Source organism: Protopterus annectens, chromosome 6.part0, assembly GCF_019279795.1.
Source record: "Protopterus annectens isolate FY-2018-M chromosome 6.part0, PAN1.0, whole genome shotgun sequence".
In the NCBI taxonomy this organism is placed as follows: Eukaryota; Metazoa; Chordata; order Ceratodontiformes; family Protopteridae; genus Protopterus; species Protopterus annectens.
This window is the reverse complement of record NC_056737.1, coordinates 1413434246-1413458095: the sequence shown is the minus strand read 5'-3', so window position 1 is coordinate 1413458095 and position 23850 is coordinate 1413434246. Positions and strand designations below refer to the sequence as shown.

The following is a 23850-nucleotide window of genomic DNA, read 5'->3' as shown; positions in this document are numbered from 1 at the left end:
TTCTTTGCAGTCTTCAGTGAAGGGACGGGCCAGATCTCTACCTGCTTTTTCTGGTTATACCTTCCCCCATTTTGTATCTCCCCCATGCACATTAACTAGTTTATATTCTTGGGGCTCCTTGAGCGGCGCCATTTTGAAAGTTATCTTTTGGCCTGCTTGTGTTGAGGACGCTTCCCCAGACCCTTTTCAGTGTGCACACCTGCAAGTAAGTGCCTGCAAGTGTTTAAGCTCTTCTCAAATGTTTGTGGTGCGCCTGGTTTAACAGGCATGTTTATTTTCCAACTGAAGTACTTGGCTAACTTTATGTAGTCTAGGGATCTAACTGACGTAGTGATTACTTTTACTACAGAAACGGTTTACTGTTACATATGCTGTTATGCTGACAATAGTCCAAGGACTAACTGAAGCTGTGACTGCTTTTACTACATAAACTGTTTGCTGTTAAATATGCTGTTATGCTTACAAGGAATTTGGCTGGGGACTTGTGTTATGTGATGCATACAGCTACAGTAAACAAGTGCTACATTCTCCATACTTTCCTTACCTCTGAGCTTACCTACATAACCACTGATTGTTCTTCACAGTCTTTCCTTCTTCCTTCTCCTTGGCTCTGCCCGCTCTGTTCGCCCTGCGGGCTCACTCTGCTCCCCTACCCCCAATACCCACCCATCTCCAATGCTTCTACACTTACTCTAGCCATAAGTCCCCTCCCCATCTCACCCAATCCACTCTCATCTCCTCACTATCCCCTCCCCTCCCATCCTCCAGTACTGTCTCACCCCTTCCCCATCCCTAATCCTTAAAGCTCTAGATATACTTCCATACTCCTCCCTCCTACACTGTCACCAATAATCTTAGTACATCCTCAACACCTAACCTCCAACTCTTCCATTATACCTAAACCACACCATGTCTCTTCAAACCATTCTCGTCCTTTCCCTTAGCCTACTACTCCTAATTCCTGTATACCATGCTACCTCCTATTCCTCTTACAAACGACCCCCTTCTTTCCTATCCCCTATTCACACCACCATCACCCCTAACACACATCATAACTCTGCCACATCTCATTTCCACACTATATCCTCTTTCCTAGTGCTTCCAAACCCACTTGTCTGCTTTAAACTAAAACTCCTATCCTCTTCAATGAAACGTCATATTCCCAAAGCACTATTGTACCTCCCACCAAACTCTAGGAGCAAATCCAAACCACTGCTCTCATTCCCATTTAACTGTCTATGCCTAGCAGGAGACATACACCCCAACCCAGGACCTAGCACCAGCAGCAATCCATCTCCCCCTATTACCACCCATTCCACCAACCCTAAATACCGCAATATCTTGACCGTCAGTACCCAGAGTCTAAGAAACAAATTAGCCCACTTCCACACTTGGCTATCCCATACCCAACCTGACATAGTAGCGGTCTCTGAGACATGGCTAAAACCCAACATTTCAGACTCTGAAATACTACCCCCTGGGTTTCAAGTACTTGGACAGGACCGCATAAAAATGAAGGGTGGAGGAGTAGCCTTAATCTACTCTAGCTTACTCTCTATCACTCCCTATCAAAAGCCTATTCCACAGTTCAATAACGCTGAACTAGTCATAGGAAATCTCAAACTAAATAACCAGAAAAGCATTTGTGTTATAGCCCTCTGTACCCCCCCCCCCCCCCCGGAAATAACATTAACACACTTGAGGAAATTCTTCTATGGGCCTTGTATAATATCAAGACATACATCCTAGGAGATGTGAACATTGACTGGAACAAAATTACTGCCAATAACCCCACCATTTCAATAAGTCTATGTAATTTCACTCAATTCACAAATGCTATAACCAGACCTAATAAAAATAACCCCCAGGCTCCATACTGGACTGGATCCTTGTCTCCCACCTAAACAAAATCTCCCACACTGGCACCTTACCAGACTCTATCAGTGATCGCTTACCAGCCTCCATCCATAGAGCAACCCCCTCCTCTCCTAATCTACACCAATATATCCATACTCGGAATCTCAACAACTGTAATCCTACAACTTTTTCCAGTTCTCTCAAACTGATAAATTGGGACACTCTAAAAACTCTACCTCTGGACAGTGCTGTTGAATTCTTCAACTCAGCCTTCTTAGACACTCTTAACTCCCAAGCCCCTTCAAGAATAAAACATATAAAAAAACAATTCCGCCCCTTGGCTTAGTAAATATACCAAAACACTCATGCAACAAAGGGACAAGACCTAGAAACTCTACCATCGTAATATGCACCCTGACACCCTTCTTAAATATAAACAACTCCGCTGTTTAGCCAAAAAAATGTATCATACAAGGCAAAAAAGCATACTTATCAAAGTCTTGTCTAACCACTCCTCTAACCCCAAACAATTCTGGAAATCCATCAACTCACTTCTCAACCCAGGCACCAAAAACAACCCTTGCCCTGACACAAGTAAATCTGACACAGAAATAGCTACTCTGTTCAACTCCTTTACTTAACTCTATAGCAAAACTCACTAAAACATTCCCAAACAACACCATCTCCCCCCAAATCAAACCCTCTGCCCAACCTTCCACCACAAACTCACCTCCCATATTCCACCTCAAACCCATCTCCACCTCATATATAAAAAAATTCTCTCTAAGCTTGAGGCTTGCTCCAGTGCCCCTGACAATATCCCCTCACTCTTTTTAAGAATTGCAGCAGACAGCATCTCCATGCCCATTAGCATACTCATCAACAGAACCATACAAGAATCATATGTCCCAAACTGTGGTCTGCAGCCTTTATCCTACCCCTCCATAAAGGAGGCAAAAATAATAACATCTCCAACTTCCAACCCATAGCAATTCTCTCCCCTATTTCAAAAATTCTTGAGAAGTGCATCCACCTCCAGCTCATGCCATTCATTACACATAACCAACTCCTCACCCCAACACAACATGGGTTCCTTCCTGGCCATAGCACAATAACAGCTCTTATCTTTTTTCTAGACATCGTAAACCATGCCCGTGACTCCGGAGAACTTGTATCCACAGTCCTCCTTGACCTCTTCAAGGCTTTTGACACAGTCTCCCATAGCCACCTTCTTCACCACCTTTCCAATCTTAACATCTCACAAAACACCATTACCTGGTTCAGCAGCTACCTCTCTGACAGATCTCAGGCAATAAAATGGAAGACTGGCACCTCAGCCTTCCTTCCTACCCCAACTGGGGTACCCCAGGGATCCATTCTTGGCCCTATGCTCTTCAATATCTTCATTAATGATTTCCATGCAGCCATTCCTAACACTAAGATAGTAGAATATGCAGATGACTCAACTTTAGTTTGCTCTGCATCAAACCTCCCTGAGCTCTAAACAAAAACTGAAACTGCCTTCTCAGCTACTGAGAACTGGGTGCTCCAAAATCACCTCTCTTTGAATGCCAACAAATGAAATATCCTTCTATTCTCTCCCTCAAAAATCTGTCCGCCTAGACAAAACCTCTTTCAAGATTACAAGCCTTGCCAACTCCACTATAAAAGTTGCTGCTTTTGCTAAACTTCTTGGATTTACTATTGACAAACACCTAAAATTCGATACCCATATTCAGCTAAATATAAAGAAAACCCATCAGAAACTTTGCATGCTGTACAGAAACTCCCACTTCCTCTCCCTCAACAAGACAGACACTCGCCACTATCTTCTACCTTCACTAATGTATGGTGCTCCCCTACTAACCAACCTATCTTTTTCCATCTCTTCTAAACTAGAATCCTGTTACAATAAAATCTCAAAGTTCGCCACCACTTCCAAATACTCCACTCACCACTGTAAACCTCTCCACCAGCTGCAATGGCTAGAACTCCCAAACTACCTTGACTACCTCCAGCTCATCACCACTCACAAGCTTATTTTCAAACCAGCTATATGCCCAGCACTAACAAACATCTTAACATTATACACCCCAAACAGAACTCTAAGATCTACCCACCAAAATCTAATCTCTGTTTATAAACCAAACCGTCCTGCTGGTCAGCTTCTCCTGTCCTTGCTCTATAGTGGGGATCGAGAAATGGTTCTTTTCCCCACTGTAGTACAATCTCGGAGTTAGAGTAATAAAGTAGGGGTGTGTGGGGGGGCTTGCCCCACTCTTTACACTTTGTTTTTCTTTGAAATTCATGCTCGAAAAACAACAAATCTGCTGCTCGATTTGCTGTTTTTCGAAAATTGAAGGTTTGTCAACATTTTCAGTTTTGTGGTTTCGAGTCGCTCATATGAGCACTCGAACCACTGTGATTCGTGGTTTTAAATGTAAACCTCTGAATTTACTGGTGAACTAATTACACAGGGCAAGAGGAGAACATGTGTGGATATTACACAGGTTATTTTCCTTTAGTTGGTACACAGAAGGGATGTCCCAGACAAAGACCCGTTTGTAACTCTGAGCAACAGACGGCTCAAGAAATTCTTCACAGGAGCATCATACTGTAGTGCTTGGACAGTGGGGGCCTCTAAAAGGACAGGTCTCTTCCTTTATACATTACTTCCGTGTGAGCTACCTATTACCGAGAGGTAGAAGAGAAGCTACCAGTGCTCTTAATGCCTCCCCTTTTGGCCCACGCAGCACTGGATCTCTCTATCCTCATAGAAATGTACAGGAGGAGACGTTATATGCTGCCTGTACAAGAGGGCTATCATACTCTGAAACCTGGTGACTTTTAAGTTAAGAGTTTGGACAGTTTGTTTCTTTTCCGTTTCAGATACTACCTTACTGAGGACATGCTTAATATACTTAAGGAGGCCTACCACTAGGAAATCCTATTTATTCATGTGGAAAAGGTTCTTCCTCTGGTTCCCTAAAAGGAATGAGGACACCATCACTGCAGTGGTGTCTTTGATCCCCCATTAACTAAGTAAACTGGTTGATGCTTGTGGAATGGGGGAGTGGCTTCTGCTTCCCTTAAGGCTCATCTGTTAGACATTTCAGCCTGCCCTCCCTTGGATCTACCACTGGCATGCTTGTTACCTGTTCAATACTTTTTAAAAAGATTTCTACATAAACCACCCAGGAAAAATGACTGTTCAGTGGGATTTGTGTAATTGAAAAACTGATGTAGTCATCTTAAAACCTACAGCCACAGTCCCCTCAAATTTCTAAATTGGAAAATGGTGTTCGTAGCAGTTACCTTTATAAAAAGAGTGTAAGAATTTCAAATGTTGATGTGTGAGTTCCAGTATTTGCCTTCTATAATGACAGAGCTTGAGAAGCAACTCCTCTTTTATTATAAAAATAGTCATGGAATTTACCCACAGCCAAGACATTCAGCCACCCTTCTTCTTTCCCAAACCTCAAAATGGGGGGGGGGGGGTTTCCATCCTCTTGATGTGTACAGACAAATGGGCTGTTATTTACACTTGTGTCCTTTGTAGTAGGGCAGGAGGGTAGATTCATGTTCATGCAGACAAGTTTCATAGTGACTGGCTCATTGCATCATGTTCTGTTATGCTTCCAAAAGTAAGACAATAGATGCAACTGCTAGAGCCTCCAGCAGTAGAAATGCAGAGACCGCTGTAGGACTGCAGCCAACAGACATCTAAGAACGTAGTATTATGTATTTTGAGTGTGTTCAAGTAGACTTCTGTTGCAGTACTGTTCCCCTCCTCCTTGTGCTTATAGAGCTTGCTCAGGTCTGAACAGATTTGGAGAGCCCTTTTTTTCTCTTTTCCCTCCTCTCATCTTAGAATTCGAGGTTCTTTCTCTCTTATCTGAAAAGGTTTTAAATTGGTATCTTGTTCTTTAGTTCTCAGGGTAAATATCCTTTGCTTTCCTGAGCATGAAAGCTCTAAAATTCTCTAGACAGACATCTGTCTAACACCATGAGCATCCATTCCGATTCCTATTGATGGAAATCCACTACTGTTGAAGGAGGAAAGGGGCTCTGAAAGTTTGGTAAGAAGTCAGGCTTACTTCAGCTGAATTCCCAGTTATCTGGACTACAGCTGGAGTAATCAACCTGAACGTAGCCAAAAATAATAGTTTTATTTTTGCTGTAATAAAACAAGAGGCTTTAAAAAAAATCTGGAGTTTACTTTTTAAATAGTTTTTTTTTGTGAATAAGATTGCTATGTCGGGAAGAAAGTAGCATTTCCCCTGTAGGTAATAGTATTTATGTATTATGCTAGATTGTAGTTTTCTTCATTTGTTTATTATTTTAAAGACTGTGCGCACGTAGCATGTGGATGGCAGTGTTGGGCAAAGGGATTAAGTATACTGTCTTAGTCTAGAGCATGGCATGTGCAGTCAGTGATGTGTATACCGCTGAGTGTGATATTTGCAGCTAAAAGTAGCCAAATTGAAGGCAACAGAGGGGAATACCCTGTCACACAACCACCAAGGAGGACTCCTTCACAAACCAATTTGTTTTCTGTATATCACAGAGTCATTGTGCTGAATACTGAGGCATGAAATGTATAGCTAATCCAAGTAAGTAATCAGATGTCTTGAAAAGTGTAATGATTTTTGTAAACTTGACTTTCTTGGCAAATTTATGTGAAAAATATTTTTTTTTCCTTCCTTTTTGATGTAGAGCGCGTAATGGTCCGAGTGAATGACCTAACAAAAGAAAAAGCTGAACAAACTGTTTGGGTTCGGGGTAGAGTCCATACAAGCAGAGCTAAAGGTAAGGCTCACATTTTGTTCCTGTCCAACCAGTAGTTGGACTAGTTCTATAAAGCTAGACTGGTGTGAGCACAACACAAGAGGGTATAAACCGCATATAACGGAACATGCACACACATACAAATACGTAAGCAAGCCGGCGAGTGTTTGTGAAGCAGTAATTTGTTGGAACAGTTCCCAGTGTGAAAAAGCGATTTAAGGAAGTTTTGTAGTAGTGGGAGTCATTATTTAGACAAAACTGTGCTGCTGCTGTTCTCAACTTGTATATTTCTCTTTGATTCATCTCAGTGGTGTAGTTGTCTGCGCATACAATGTCTGTGAAAACGGATCTCAAAGACTCAAAGCACAAACCTTTCTGCATATGAGAGAGAGAGAGAGAGAGAGACAGTGAGAGATTCTTCAGAAAGCTATGCATATGTTGCTTTACTAGAAAATACCATTCAACCAGTTCCAAAGAACAAAAGGTGTTCAGGATTTTACTCCAGGATGTTTCTGATCCCCAGGAAAGAAGGGTCTTTGAGACCTATCCTGGATCTTTCTTTTCTGAACACTTTTCTCAAAATGGCATCCTTTCAAATACTTTCTCTTCAGATTCTGTTTACTCTGTTGCACCTCCAGGGTTTTCTAATTTCCCTGAATCTAAAGGATGCCTACCTTCATATTTCTGTCTACCCTCTTTTCAGAAAATGTTTGTGTTTCTCTGTTTCTTCCTCTCATTTTCAGTTTTCTGCTTTGCCGTTTGGGCATTCAACGGCCATGAGGGTGTTCACAAAGTGCCTAGCTCCAGTATTTGCTTTTTGCAGGCTGCGGGGCATTCAAATATTTCTCTATCTGTATTACCTCTTGCTTCAGAGCCCATCCCAAACCAAGCTATTGCAGGATCTTCACTTTACCCAGCTTCTATTACACACCCTGGAGTTCACTGTGAACCTTAAGACAATGTTGACCACATCTCGGGATCACATTTTTCTAGGTTGCTGGATCCAGACTGTTCCAATGCTACCTTCTCTTCCTACCTCCAAGGTTATGGCTCTCTCAAATTATTTCTTTCCATGCTTCCCTTTTCCTTTCTTCTGGCTATGGAGTTTCTCAGGACTCTAGGGTTCATGGAGCTTTAACACTGCCACCCGTGTCTTGGTCTTCTGCTCCCTTTTCTCAAATTGGAGTTTCACTGGTGGATTCAACAGACATCTCTCAATCCGCGTGTTCTTTCCAACGTCCTTAGCTGTACCAGGAACTCTTCAGAGATGCCTCAGAGCTGGGGTGGGGAGCTGCTTCAGGCACCCTAGAGGTTCAGGGCCTTTGTTCTGTCAGCAGAGAGCAGATCACATCAACATCAAGGAAATGGGGGCTCTCATTTGGCTCTTCAAGCTTTCCAGTCACTGTGGATCCCAGGTCCCTTAAAGGTTTATACAGACAACACCACAGTCAGGTGGTAAATCAAACAATGGAGCACGAGATCTTGTCTTCTTTGCAGACTAGCTCTTCAAGCTTGGGAAATAGCCATCAGTCTGCATCTGACCCTATAGGCAGTCGGTATATCTTGAGAGCACAGTCTTGTGGCAAATTCTCTCAGCAGCTCCAGGACACAGCCTCAAGAATGGATGCTTTACAGAGATGTCTTTCTGGACATAGCTCATTGTAGGATATTTCTTAAGTGTCTGTCTTTGCCACCCCTTTGAACAGGCAACTCCCTTAGTCCTGTTCCAGAGTTCCAAGTCCTTTGGCTTGGAAAGTGAATGCCATCTTTCCCTTGTAAGGGGGTGTTCGTCTATGCCTTTCATCCTCTTCCTTTTTTTCCCAGGTCCTTCACAAGATCGAGAACGACTCTCTAACAATCTTGTTTGTGACTCCCTTCTGGCCCAGGCAGAACTAGTCCCACCCCCATTATTTCATCTGGCTAGGGACAATTATCACAAGTAACCTCACTGCATGAACCTTCTCACACAGGACAAAGGATCTCTCCTTTTCCCTCAACTGTCCAATCTTCAACTGACTCTTTGGGTGGTAGGGTTTTGATTTCTTTCAGACACCAATTTCATGAGGATCTGTTTACGGTCCTGTAGGAGTCCAGGAAACCCAATACCAGAAAATCATGTATGTCCAAGTGGAAGAGATTTTCTGTCTGATGTCTTAAACATCACCAGGGTCCCTTTTTTGTGGGGGGGTTCTTTCCTACCTGTGTGAACTTCTACATGCTGATTTGGCATATTCTTTAGTGAAATCTCACTTGTCAGAAATCTCTGCCTGTCTGCCACTGAATCCTCCTCTGGCCTCTAGATTTGAAGACAAGCAGTTTCTAAAAGGTGTCCTTCATATCAGACCCCAAAGAAGCCCATTCTACCTTTTTGGAATCTTAATTTTGTCCTTGAAAAGCTGACTCGGTCTCCTTTTGAGCTTACCGCTGCTGCTGCATTGCAACATTGCACCTGGAAGACTGTTTTTACTGGTTACTTATCCTGTGCAAAGAAGGGTGTCTGAACTCCAGACCTTGATGGTGGTTCCTTGTTTTTTAGTTTTTGGTAGACACAGGGTGTCTCTCTATACAAATCCTTCTTTCATAACCAAGGTGGTTAATGAGCTGTCCCTTAATCAGTCTATCCAGCTTCCTTCCTTTTTCCCTTCTTTGCAGTCTGCTAGAGAAGGTACTTCATACCTTGGACTTGCATAGACAGCTGAGATATTATTTAGACAACACAAAGACCTTTTGTAAATCTGACCAAATTTTTTTTTCATAGCAGAACATTACATTTGCCAGTTTCTAAGCAAACCATCTCCTGGATTTCCAAGGCTATTTATTTTTGTAATTATTTTCATGGCAAACGGTTGTTTGCTTCTGTTAGGGCTTATATTACTGGGGTAGAGGCTTCCTCGGGGTGGGGGCTTTCTTCAAGGTTTGGACACCAACTCCATCCTTGAAGCTACTACTTGTTCTTCATTTCACATGTTCATGAACCATTACTAACTGGATTTTATTTTTGGATCCAAGGCAGGTTTTACAAAGGCTATCCTTTGTAGGATTGTGGAAGGCTCCTCATTGCCTTCCTTCTCTCTACCTTCTCAGTAGCTTTTGTACTGTCCCAGAGGTATTGAGTACTGCAGCAGTGATGTGGAAGGAACACATTACAGTTGTGTAAAATCTTGCCATAACAGTAGATGTCCTTTTCACTGTTGCAATATTCACTCCCTCCCTCCTACTCCCTGTTCTTTTCCATGGGTGGTATTTTTTTCTCTGATTGAGAGGTTCTTTTCCTTCTCTTCCTTCCTTTTTCTGGATGTGCATGTTCTCCTTTTCACTTGAGGGAGTCCTGGTTCTCTTGGGGCAATTCAGATGTTCTTCGTGTTTCACTGTTGAAGTCATCACCTGTGGGTTATCCCTGCTGTGGTAGCCCTCAGCCAGCCTGAATACAAGAGTCATTGTTTTTCTACATCTGCTGCAGTTGCCTGTAGTCTGACGTCAGGTCGTCAGTGCTATAAAGCAAGGCAGCTGACGTCATTACATTAGTCTTTCTTGCCATGGAGCCCGTAGCAGAAACAGTTCGCACAAATGCCGGTTGGTCGCTATCAGAGTTTAAATTTCAGCTGAAAACATCTAAAGCTAAGCACCCCTTTTTCTTGCACTAACCAATGTCCGAAAAAGTTAACAATTGATGTTCTTCGTCTTCCCTTGCTGCAGTCCTGACTATTGGGTATAGTCCGCGTCCCAGTCGGCCCGAATACCAGAGTATAAGGCTGACGTCGGTCATGGCGCCTTAGACTGACGTCAGTACGTCAGGGTACTAATGCGCATGACCGACGTCATTTCCTCAGTCTTTTTTGCCGCATGGTCCGATGCAGAAGCACTTTTGCGAGTGCAGGTTGGCGTTCTGAGATTTTCCGAAACCGGAGTTTCAGACCGAAAACAGAGTTGGCTAAGTAACCCGGTTGGGGAACATTTTGGTTTTTTCTTGCCTCAGTATTTAACCGGATGTCAGAAAAAGTGAATAACTGTATTTCTTGTGGGAAGCAGATACCGCATAGGGATTATCATACATTGTGTATACCTTGTTTAGGGCCTGAGCACGACGTTGTTGGTTGCCGCTCTTGTGCTAGATTTAACAAGCACACTATTAAGAGGAGGCTTGATTGTGCTAGGTTAGTGTTTGGGAAGCGTTGCAATTATAATATGCCGTCGGATGCTCCGACGCCTGCTTCATCCAAGAAGCGCAAGGACAAAACAGTGAAGCCTAGGGGTGAGGAAGGACGTCGGTCCTTTAGAAGGCTCAGGGGAGCCAGAGGTTTTGCCAGGAGTCTCTATGGAGTCTCAGGCAGATACTTTACTGTTACAGGATGTGCCCTCTCAGGAGGTAGGCCAGGCTGAGGGGGCTTCTCAGGTAACTGTTCTTCCCTCTCTTCCCAAGGTAGTTAGGGCCTCTCCTTCTGTTGCCAAAGCTTCTTTTAGAGGTAGGCCAAGTTCAGCTTCTGTGGGGGCTTCTCCTAGCATTTCGGGCTCTGTGCCTAAGAAACATATGCTTAAAATGGCAGAAGATTTGATTACTCTGATTAGAGGTTCTATGCCCCCACCTGATAAGAGGCCTAGGGTGGAACAGGAGTTTGAACAGTGTTCACAGGCTTCAGAGTCTTCTGTGGAAGACTTGCAAGAGTTTCCTACTTATTCTGATTCTGATGTGGATGATTCCACTCCTTCAGCTTCTCCTCCTGAGGATTTTTCATTTTCAGAGACTCTTCACTCCATGAGGGAGCACTTTAAATGGGAAGGCCAAGATTACTCTGACTCCAGAAAACGGCTTAGGGAATTCTTGTTTTTGCCCCAGCATAGGCCCTTAGCTATTCCTCCTGTGTTGAATGTGGTGGAGGATGTTTTTGCAGAGGCTTCTCTGAACCCTGACTCCTTGCCTCCTGCTCCTGTTAAGCCTGATAGGTATTATAGGGTGCCCGAAGCTCATAAGTATTTGTTTAAGAGTCCCAGGGCGGACCCAGAAACTGTTTCTCAGGGGCCTAAAGGTGTTAAAGCTTCTGTGGTTAAAAATCCTGTACCCTCTGATAAAGAGGCAAGGGCTTTGGATAGGTGGGGTAAGAAAGTATATACTTCTTCCACTCTAGCCATGAGGCGTTGAATTGTCAGTTTCATATGCTGAAATATCAAAATTATCTCCTTTCCCAATTGAAATCTAAGGTGGATGCTTTGGCGGAAGGTATTGAGTGTAAAGAATTGCTGGATTTGGTTCATGTGTCTGAACAAGTGGGTAAGCATTCTTTGCAGTGTGGTTTTGATGCTGTTCAGGCCTCCTCGAGGGTGGCTGCTACTAGTTCTGTTCTTCGCAGACATGCCTGGTTGAAGGATCAGAATTTAGCTGAGCATGTTAAGACTAGGATTTTGGATGCTCCTTTACAGTCTGATGTGTTGTTTGGACCGCCTGTGGAAGCAGTTTTAAAGAAAATGGAGGACAAAGCTAAGTCTATGCAGACTGTTAAAGATTTTTGCAGGTGCAGCCTCCAAGTTTAGTAGAAATTGGCCTGCTAAGGGGTGGACATATCCTGCTTATGGTTCCCAGTCTAGGGGTAGGTCTAGACGTGGTAGGGGCAGGGCTCAAGGTTCGTTTAGGCCTAGATCAGACAGTTCACCTGCTCAGACTTCTGGTGAGGGCAGGGGTCAGTCCTTTCGTAAGCAGAACCAATGACCTGCCTTTTCAGCTGCCAGTGGACTCTCGTCTGGCAGCTCCTTTGGGAGGAAGATTGTCTCTTTTCAAAGAAAATTGGGATTTAATCACTCAAGACAGATGGGTGCTGGATATTATTCATCACGGTTACAGATTTTATTTCCACACAATGCCCCTTTCAAAGGCATGCCAGATGTTCCTCCTCCACAAAGAAAAGAGGCTCACAAGCAAGTTTCTCAGTTACTCCAGATAGGGGCCATTCAGCCAGTCCCTGTATCAGAAAGGGGCTTCCGATTTTATTCTCGCCTGTTCCTAGTACCAAAGAAGGGGAACACGTGGAGACCAATTCTGGATTTATCTATCCTCAACACTTATCTGGACATTCCCAAGTTCAAGATGTTGACGTTACAGCAACTGTTACCTCTGCTGGGCAAGGATCACTGGATGGTAACTTTGGATCTCAAGGAAGCTTACCTTCATGTGCCTATAAGGCTAAGTTGCAGAAAGTATCTGCGGTTTCGAACTGGAGATTTTCATTATCAGTTCTCTGCATTGCCCTTTGGCTTATCTACTGCCCAGAGTATTCACAAAGGTTCTGGCTCCAGTGATAGCTTACTTCAGGCTTCAAGGCATTCAAATCTATCCTTACTTGGACGACTGCCTGATTCTGGCTCAAGAAAAGGAACACCTTCTACAGCATCTGGAATATGTCATAGCAGTGCTAAGATGCCTAGGGTATTCTGTGAACGAAATAAAGTCCAGTCTAGTACCCTCTCAAGACATGTGCTTTCTGGGTGTGAGACTGAATACAGCAGCTCAGATGGCCTTTTAACCCCGGACAAACAAAAGAGTCTGTCACTTTACTTCCATCAACTATCTCATCAGTCCGTGCTGACTGCAAGGACAGTCCTTCAAGCATTAGGGTTCATGGCATCTTGTATTCTGGTGCTTCCCAATGCCAAACTGCATATGAGGAAGCTGCAATGGTATCTCAAAATGTATGGACACAGCACTGCCAAGATTTGGACACTGTCATTCAAATAATACCTTGCCTTCAAAAGGAATTCTTGTGGTGGGCTCAGGAATGTCACCTAAACAAGGGACTCTCTGTGACCCGCCAGAGGCGAGTCAGATTTTAACGACAGATGCCTCGGACACTGCTTGGGAGCTCATCTAAATGGAAAGTGGATACAAGACAAGTGGCCTGCCAGACTACAGCATCTACATATCAACATGAAGGAGATGTTAGCAGTCCAGTTTGCATTGATGGCGTTCAAGGAGTTACTTCTTCCAGGGCAGGTGTTGATTCTGACAGACAACACAACTGTCATGTGGTACATCAACAAGCAAGGGGGAACACATTCTTATCCTCTATGCAGGCAAGCAATGATTTTATGGGAGACTGCGTTAAGCCTGCAACTGACTCTTCAGGCAAGGTTTCTGCCAGGAGCACAGAACTCCCTAGCAGATGTATTAAGCAGACAAATCATGGATCCCCACGAGTGGAAACTGGATCTTCATGTATTTCAGAAATTGACAGTGTCATGGGGAACTCCAGACATAGATCTGTTCGCTTCTCCACTAAACCACCAGCTGCCAAAGTATTGCACAAAGGGGTTTCATCACACAGCTTGGAAAGTGGATGCTCTGTCTTTCAGTTGGAAAAACCTTCATGTCTATGCCTTTCCACCTCTACCTCTTCTTCCAAAGGTATTACTAAAGGTCAGACAAGACAGGCCAAGGATGATTTTGATAGCTCCAGATTGGCCTCGGCAACACTGGTACCCACTTCTAAGGAGTCTTGTAAAGAAGCCTCCATGGCCTTTACCTCTGATTCCTCATCTGTTATCTCAGAAGGACGGTCATCTGCTCAATGTCAAGCTTCAATCTCTTCATCTCACAGCTTGGCATATTCTGTGTTGAAGCACGGTAGGTCTCAGCTTCCTCAACAAGTTTTAAATGTGATTATGGAAGCTAGAAGGCCTAGTACTAGGAGAGTGTACGCAGAAAAATGGAAGAGATTTTTATTTTGGAGTACAGCAAAGAATTTGGAGATTTCAGAGCCTAATTTGAGTGTGGCTCTTCAATATCTTACTGAATTATTGGACAAAGGTTTGTCCTTCTCTTCCATAAAGATTCATGCTGCAGCAATTTCAGCTCACTATGATTGTGACCCACCTTTGTTTTCGCATCCTTTGTTCAAGCAGTTTCTTAGAGGGGCAAAGAATATAAGACCCCACGTAGAGCTCCTACTCCTGCTTGGGATCTCAATTTTGTGTTGGAAAACTTACTCTACAACCTTTTGAGCCTGCAGCTACTGCTGAATTGAAATATTTGTCATGGAAGACTGCTTTTCTGTTGGCTATTACTTCTGCAAGAAGGGTGTCTGAGTTGCAGGCCCTTATGGCAGTAGAGCCCTTTTGGTTTTCCATAAGGACAGGGTTTCATTACGCACTAATCCTTCCTTTATGCCGAAGGTGGTTTCTAGTGTGGCTTTAAACCAAACTATTCATTTGCCTACGTTTTTGGCAGATCCTCAAAATAAAGGGGAAAAGATTTTGCACACTTTAGATGTACACAGGCAATTGCTATTATTTGAGCAGGACTAAAGATTTTAGGCAGTCTCAGCAGTTACTTGTTTCTTTTGCTTTGAGTTCACAGGGCAAGCCTGTGTCAAAACAAACTATTTCTAGGTGGATTGGCTTTTGCATTGCATTTTGTTATTCCCATCATGGCAAAGAGGTTCCAGCTGGGATTAGGCCTCATTCCACTAGGGCTACTGCCACTTCAACAGCATTTCTAAGGGGTGGCAACTAAGGATATTCTGGAAGCAGCTACTTGGAGTTCAGTGCATACTTTCTCTAGGCATTATCACCTGCCTATATACTCTAAGACTAGAGCTGGTTTTGCCACAGCTGTTTTACAAGGCATGTTGTCAGCTCCTGCTACTTTATAATTTGCCAGCCTCCCTTACCTCTGCTTTGGGATTCTACCCAATAGTCAGGACTGCAGCAAGGGAAGACGAAGAACATAGTACAGTTTTGTACCTACCATAAATGTAGATGTTCGAGGATTCCCTTGCTGCAGTCCAATTACCCTCCCTCCTTCCCCTCTGTGTTTCAGGGTGGTTGTGTAGGTGAGTTTACATGCTTATATTTTTTGTATATATTACTGTATATATTGTACATGTTTATTGGTGCAGGTTGTTTTTGGGACTTGTCTTTTTGGGTCTTCTGACATCTGGGGCAAGAAAAGACTGAGGAAATGACGTCGGTCATGCGCATTAGTACCCTGACGTACTGACGTCAGTCTAAGGCGCCATGACCGACGTCAGCCTTATACTCTGGTATTCGGGCCGACTGGGACGCGGACTATACCCAATAGTCAGGACTGCAGCAAGGGAATCCTCGAACATCTACATTTATGGTAGGTACAAAACTGTACTTTTCGCCTGTGGAAAGCAGATTCCACACCGAGACTTCCATTATTACTATGTCACTTGTTTAGGCCCAGACCACAACGTCCCTTGTTGCCGGTTCTGTGCCCTCTTTAATGCGAGAACCATTCACTGTAGAGCTCTTTTTGTAGACTTTTTTTTTTTCGTGTTCCTTCTTCACATTCCAATATGGCGTCCGTCAGCCAACAATCTGTGGACATTCCGAAACAATGCAGAGATAAGGATAGAGACAGACCACTTAAGGCTAAGCCTTCCGATGTCGCTACCGCTAAGCAGGTCGTCAGTACTCCGGAATTCAGTGAGGCGCTTTCGCAGCTCCTGATGCCTGATTTGATATCTAAGCAGGTTTCTACCGAGACCTTTTGGAGTCCAGTATGCCACAGAAATCTTCTTCTTCTTCCGAGCCTTTGGCTGTCTTTGCCTTGGTTGGGTCCGGAGCCACGAAGCAGGCACCAGTTTCCGAGGAGGCCTTTCAAACTATCGAATTTAGACAAAAAACTACGTCTTCTCATCAAACTACTGTCTCTCTCAGACCGATGGATTCTCTCAGGCCTAGAAGCCAGGCCACTCCTAGGAAATCTGCTTCTAGCCACCATCTTGCTCCTGCTCCGCCACCCCAAGCACAAATACTTAAAATGGCAGAGGATCTTATCTCCCTTATCCGGGGTAGTCAGGACACAACTTCTAAAAGGAAAAGGGACCCTTCTCCAGGAATTATGACAGAACAGGATTCTGAGGAATCTGACTATTCAGATTTTGAAGAGGAACAGCAACCTCTGACTGCTTATGAGGATTCAGATGCAGAGGAATCCATCCCTTCTGCCTTCCCTTCAGAGGACCTTTCCTTTGGGGAATCCCTTCACATCCTCGGGGAACATTTCCAGTGGGAGTCTCAGGACTTCCCCCAGTCTAAGAAAAGACTTGGAGAGGTTCAGGACCTGCCCCAGCACAGACCCCTGGCCATCCCCCCTATTTTAGAAGTGGTGGATGATGTTTTCCATGAATCTTGCTTGACCTCTGACACCTTCCCACCTGCTCCCAGTAAACCTGATGGTTATTACAGAGTACCGGATTCTCACAAATACCTGTACAGAAATCCTGCTGCAGACCCAGAGGTCATTACACAGGGACCTAAAGGAGCTAAGACTAGTTCTGCAAAGAAACCTATTCCTACTGACAAGGACTCCAGAGCTCTGGACAGATGGGGTAAAAAGTATACACCTCTACAACCTTAGCTGCAAGATCGCTCAGTTGTCAGTTCCATATGTTAAAATTTCAGCAACACACTTTGGAAGTATTAAAACAAAAGATTTCTACCTTTCCTGACTGTGCCAATTCAAAAGAGTTAGATTTACTGCACTCTGCTTGTAAAGTGGCCAAACACTCATTACACTGTGGATATGATGCCCTAGAAGCCTGTAGCAGGGCAGCAGTGACCGGATCTGTCATTAGGAGACATGCATGGCTGAACGAACAACCTCTCCCTGATCATGTCAAGTCTAAACTTATTGATGCACCCCTAGATAAGGAGCGCTTGTTTGGAGTAAAAGCAGAAGAGGTACTTAAAAAGATGAAAGACAAAGCAAAATCTACGCAAACAGTAAACAATTTCTTTCAGGTTCAACCTCCCAGGTTCAGCAGGATCTTTCCCTCTAAGCACTGGCCCTTCCCTGCACCTAGCAGACAGGGCCAAGGTAAGCCCCACAAAGACAGACCATCCAGGCCCCTATCCCTGGGCCAGCAGAGAAACAAACAGTGGACTGCTTCAGCCCCAAAGGCAGGGAGTTCTAAGCAACCCTATGGCAAAAACTCACAATGACTCCCCCTTCCCCCTCTGCCCTCCCTTCACTCATCAAAAACTAGGAGGAAGTCTCTCCCTCTTCAAAGAAAATTGACTTTCTGTAACAAAGGACCAAATATTCTTAAAGATAGTTTTTCAGGGCTACAAATTTTCTTTCAGCGAACTCTCATTTCCAAGAAGGTACCCAGACTTACCTTCAAATCAGTGGGCAGAGGCATTGAAACAGGTCCAAGCTCTCATATCCCATGGGGCAGTTGAACTGTCCCCTTAGATCAAACAGGCAAAGGTTTTTATTCCAGACTATTCCATGTTCCCAGAAAAGAGGGCAGTCGGTGCCCCATCCTGGATCTATCCATTCTGAACACCTCCCTGGTGGTCCCCAGATTCGGAATGCTAACTTTGCAGCAGCTGCTGCCTATGCTAACAACAAATGCTTGGCTAGTGACCCTAGACCTAAAAGATGCCTACCTCCACATCCCCATAAGGGAGTCCTGCAGGAAATTCCTGCGCTTCAGAGCAGAATCGCAACACTTTTAAGTTCTTTGCAATGCCCTTTGGCTTATGTACTGCACCTAGAGTATTTACCAAATGCGTAGCCCCGGCCATAGCATTTTGCAGACAGTGAAATATACAGATTACCCTTACCTGGATGACTGTCTCATTCAGGCAGAGTGTAAAGAAAAGCTACTGCAGGACCCTCTCTGTGTCAAATCCCTCCTAACCTCTCTAGGGTTCACCATCAACGAGAAGAAATCAAAGCAAACTCCCACCGGGAAGATCATTTTTTTGGGAGCTGTGCTAGACACAACATCCCAAATGGCCTTCCTATCCCCAGAAAAGCAGAGCTTCCTGCCTCTCTACTTTACCCAGCTGGCTTCCAGAAGTCGCTTCACAGTGAGGAAGTTCCTGCAAGCCCTGGGATACATGACATCTTGTATCCTTCTAATTCCTCTGGCCAGGCATCATATGAGAAAACTTCAGTGGTAATTAAAGAACCTTTGGTGCCAGCACTCTGTCTCTAGAGACCTTTCTCCCTCTGATCCCATGTGTAAGGGCCAAGTTTCTCTGGTGGGCAGAGGCCTGTGCCAGGAACAAGGGTCTTCCCTTCATCCTCCACCCTACCAGCCAGACCATCACCACCGACGCCTTACACATTGCTTGGGGTGCTCACCTAGAAGGCATGTGCACCCAAGATCTTTGTGATGCCCAGCACCTTCACTTACACATCAATCAAAAAGAAATGATGGCAGTTCAAAAAGCTCTGACATCCTTCAAACCCCATCTCAGGCCAGGAGTTCTTCTTTTAAAAACAGACAAACCACAGTAATGTGGTATATCAACAAATGGGTGGGGGGACCCAATCTTACCTTCTGTGCAGGCTAGCCATGAGCCTCTGGCTGACAGCCGACTCCATGGGTCTACACCTAATTGCCCAATACCTACCAGGGGTCAACCACACCCTGGCAGACCACTTAAGCAGAAACTTATTGGACCCCCACGAATGGCACCTCCACAGGGAAAGCTTTCTGCAAATCACTTGGGAGTGGGGGACTCCAGAGGTGGATCTCTTTGCCTCGCATCTCAACCACCAACTGCAAACATTTTGTACCAAGGCGTATCACCTCCTAGAGTGGAAGGTGGATGCCTTGACCTTCCCCTGGAACTCCCTCTTTATGTACGCATTCCCTCCTCTGCCCCTTATTCCCAAGGTACTAATCAAAATAAGGGAGGAGAGACCAAAGGCCATCCTCGTTGCTCCAGACTGGCCCAGACAGCATTGGTACCCCTTACTGGGCAGCCTGACCTTACAGCCCCCCAAGCAGGTTCCCCTGATCTCAGACCTTTTGACCTAGGTGAGTGTGAAGATACTGCACCCAGACTTGCAGACTGTAAATCTTTCAGCATGGCTTATACCTTAAAAGCTAACAAAGGAGTCCCTGTTAAGCAAACAAGTCCTACACATTCTCACAGAGGCCAGAAGGCCCAGGACCAGAAAATCTTATGCAGGGAACTGGAAAAAATTCTGCTCCTGGAGCTAGTCCGGAGGGGGCCGGTACTTGTCATCCTTCCATCCCTCTTATCTTGGATTACCTAGCTGAGTTGCTCAAAATTGGCCTCACCTTCTCTTCTATTAAAATCCATGCCTTAGCCATTTCAGCCCATTATGATTCAGACCTACCCCTCTTCTCTCATCCTTTGATTAAACTATTCCTCAGAGGGGCTTCTAATATCAGGCCTCCCAGAAGGCCTCCCACGGCAGCCTGAGATCTGAATTATGTTTTAGAAAAACTAACCTTACCTCCTTTCGCTGCTTCAACAGAACTGAAGTACCTCTCCTGGAAGACTGCCTTCCTACTAGCTATCACCTCAACCAGAAAGGTTTCAGAACATCAAGCACTCATGGCTGTCAAGCCCTTCATCATTTTCCATGCAGACAGGTTCTCCCGGAGGACTAACCCCTCCTTTATGTCCAATGTGGTATCTGATGTGATCCTCAACCAAGCCATACACCCACCCACCTTCTTTCCCAACCTTCAAAACAAGGGAGAAAGAATTCTGCACTCGTTAGATGTGCACAAACAACTCAGATACTGTCTGGACTGTACTAAACCCTTCAGAAAAACAGATCAGCTGCTTGTCAGATTTGCCCCAGGGGCAGAGGGGAAGCCCATTTCCAAGCAAACCATTTCCAAATGGATATCATACTGTATCCATTTCTGCTATAGACTACATGGGAACCCCTGTCCCCAAGACTGTTCGTACCCATTCCACTAGGGTAGCCTCCACTTCCACAGCCTTCCTCATGAGTAGTCCCCACCAGGGACATCTTGGAAGCTGCCACCTGGACCTCTGTCCATACCTTTACAAAGCATTACCACCTACCTCTTTTTTTCTAAGTCTAGGGCAGGGTTTGCCTCTGCAGTTCCGCAGGGCTTGCTGACCCATGCCTAGGGCTGTAACCTATCCTTCCACCCCCTCCTTAGCTTTGGGAATCCTCCATCAGGTGATGACTGCAACAGTAAAACACAAAGAACATAATACAGTTGTGTACACTTACCATAAATGTAGATGTTTGAGTGTATTCACTGTTGCAGTCTTGGTTTCCCTCCCTCCATCCCCCTTATATCCTCTCCCCCTAGGGGGGCATAAGCTTCCTACGGTGGCGTTTAGCCACCAGGACAGTTTACCTTATTTCCTTGTGCTTCTGATGGTTAGGGCAAGAAAAAACTGATGTAATGACGTCGGCTGCCTTGCTTTATAGTACTGCCGAACTGAAGTCAGACTACAGGCGACTGCAGCCAATGCAGAAAAACATTGACTCTGGTATTTGGGCCGGCTGAGGGTTACCACAACAGGAATAACCCACAGGTGATGACTGCAACAGTGAATACACTCGAATATCTGCATTTATAGTAAGTGTACACAACTGAACTTTCTGAAGTGCAAGAATTTGTACGTCACCTTTATGCCATATGAGTATGCAGGAAGGACAGTGCTCTTAACTATTAAAGGCTTTGGTATGCTGGACTGATGTTAGGAGGAGATTCCAGAGGTGATGAGTACTGCAGCAGTGAAAAGGATGTCTACTGTTATGATAAGATTTTACACAACTGTGCTATCTTTAGGCATCAAGGGTTAATGCTAGTGCCAGGTCCTGCACATTTCTGTCCATTTCTACCACAGTCTTTGTGTATGACCTTAGCACCTATGCCGTATCAGCTGACTTTCTGTGCTTATCAGTCACTTGGCATGTCAGGCAGGTATGAACCTACCCATCCTTGGAATGAATTTTCCAAATACCTCCCTCTGTAACCTGTGAATGGGGCTCAGAACATGAAGAGGCCCTTATTTTTAAATCAGGTAAGTACAATGAATCATCCTTAACCTTTTGTTCCCCCAACCAGACAACCACCCTGTCTCAGCTGCTTAGTTCTTTGTGGATTAGAATATGCTCCTTCTCTCTCTCTCTCTCTCCCTTAAACATCTCATTGAGTATCTGTAAGAGGCAGTAGAAGAGAGAACTTGGTCATTCCACCAGTGGAGCCTACGCTTTGTAATGCAGTCTTTTCAGGCTGAAGGCATCCAGTACAGCTCCTTCTGTCCCCCCCCCCAAAAAAAAAAAGAAAATTACAAAGCTTTCCAACTGAGTGCAGTAGATAATGTCTAAGCATCCTGGAGCTGGCTGTTGTACAATCTCTTACCCAGCATAGGCCTCAGTGCTCGAAGCACCTTTCCACCTTACTGACTTTTAGTGAATCTGTAACATCAAACAGGGTGGACAACAGGATGATTCTGCCATATTGGGGCTCTACTCTCCAATCAGCTGCTTTAGTTGTACAGGTTTTAGTCCATCATGTTGACTCAGGAATCAGAAATACTTTCAGCTCTTTTTGATCCTAAGGTCAGGAAAGAGCTGGCTAAGATGTCCTGACTGAAATCACTGTTGCAGTATTCCAAACCAATGGGTTATCACTGCTCAAGTGCAGCTGGAGTACATATGAGTGTAGAGGTGTATAGGCAGACGTACAAGCATAGACTCTAAGACTCTCAGTGCCCTAAACATAGGTCACTCATCCGTTGGACTGATTGTCATTTGGTCGTTGGTACTGTAGTTTCTTTAAAACAGATAACTGCCCTGTTGGGGTACCTTCCTTACTTAAATAGTTGTGCTATAGCTGTATTAGCTGTCAGCTAGGATGGTTAAGTGAGATAACGGTAGGCAAATCCTGTACAGTGGTGGAACATGACCACAAAGCCTGCTCTGTCAGCCACTTCATTTTGTCAAAGACTTGTGGTCCTGGCTTTGGTCAACACTTTCTTGGAGACCTAATGTCTGAAGCATTTAGCCCACTCCAAGATGGCAGATCCTGCTTCCCCAGACATACCTGCTCACCTCGAGAAAAAAATCAAAAGACATAGGCCAGATACTCAGTTGACCTTTTCTGATTCCAGTGCATGCACTTAGATTCCCGATCCCACAGGGCATCCAACTCCACCTCTGATGCCGTCTACCGAGACCTTGCCAGAAGCTGTTATGGCATTGGAGGTTCTTATGACTAAGGAAGCATCTCCCACAGAAAAAGGTTCAACCACTGATCATCATTTCAGAGGGTCCAGAAGGCGTCCCACAGATTTGAGTTAGGGAAGAGATCCCAAGTAAGTTAATCAAGGTATGTCAGGGGTCTGAACCATCCTCCTTGGTTCAGGAGGATGTCACACCAAAAAAATAAATTACAAAAAAGCTATGCATGTTCCCCATCTAGGGAGGAGAAATGGATGAAATTTTTTCAAGGCTATTATGGCCCTAAAAGCTCCTCCTTTTTATGACAACCGTCCTCCTCCCCATCGCAAATAATTAGTGTGGTTTCATCTTCTTCTGAAGAGGAAGATGCCAGTGACTGACCATTCTCTGGCATACTCCTCTCCAATACACTCCACTAGACAAATTCCTCCTAATGATGAAGACTCAATTTCCCCGACTCTCCTTTTGAAGAGTCTTCATTTGGAGAGAGTCATAAAAATGTTGAAACATGGAAAGACAGATTACAGAGGTCCAAAAAAGATACTACAACCTCCTGGAAATGGGCACTGCAGGTCCCTCTCCTGTCCCTACAGTCCTGGAGTCTTTTTTGGTGCTTTCTGATGTTCATCGTGTTTCACTGTTGCAGTCATAACTGTAGGGTGCTCCTGTTGGCAGGCAGCCCGAGGTCGGCCAGAATCCCAAAGTCTGGGTCCGGCGTCGGCTGTACAAGCCAGTACCCTGACGTCAGTACGCTCTGGTACATAGCCCTCAGCCGACGCCATCTTCTCCAGTCTTTCTTGCCATGCGGTGGAAAGCAGCTCGCAAGTCGTTGGTTGGCGATTTTCGAACAGCGTTTTTTGGTTGTTGTCGGTCCGAAGTTCTTACTTCTCTTCTCAAAGCTAAGTACCCCGTTGGGAATCTTTTCTTGTTCCTCCGATGTCAGAAAAAGTTAATAATTGTATTACGTGTGGGAAACAAATACCTCATAAAGATTTCCACTCTTACTGTCTACCTTGCTTAGGCCCTGACCACGACGTTTCTTGTTGTCGGTTCTGTGTCAGGTTTAATTCTCGTACTTTCAAACGCAGGTACGACTGGGCTCTGAATTATTTTGGCAGACGCTTCAATTACAGAATGTCGTCGGACACTACCGGAATTCAGAAAAAGCGCAAAGACAAGGACAGGCCTCCGAGGTCCAAACAGGACTCGTTGCAGCTGGAGCCGGCATCCGGTTCGGCTGTCGT

General features: G+C 44.7%; 1 protein-coding gene across 1 annotated transcript in view; it reads left to right on the top strand.

Moving 5' to 3' along the window:
* Window positions 1-23850, top strand: part of DARS1 (aspartyl-tRNA synthetase 1) — a gene marked incomplete in the record, with an annotated part of 1501614 nt that overhangs the window by 369669 nt on the left and 1108095 nt on the right. Inside the window, 1 exon segment of the mRNA XM_044074962.1 lies at window positions 6574-6666. Coding sequence (XP_043930897.1) covers window positions 6574-6666 — 93 coding nt within the window.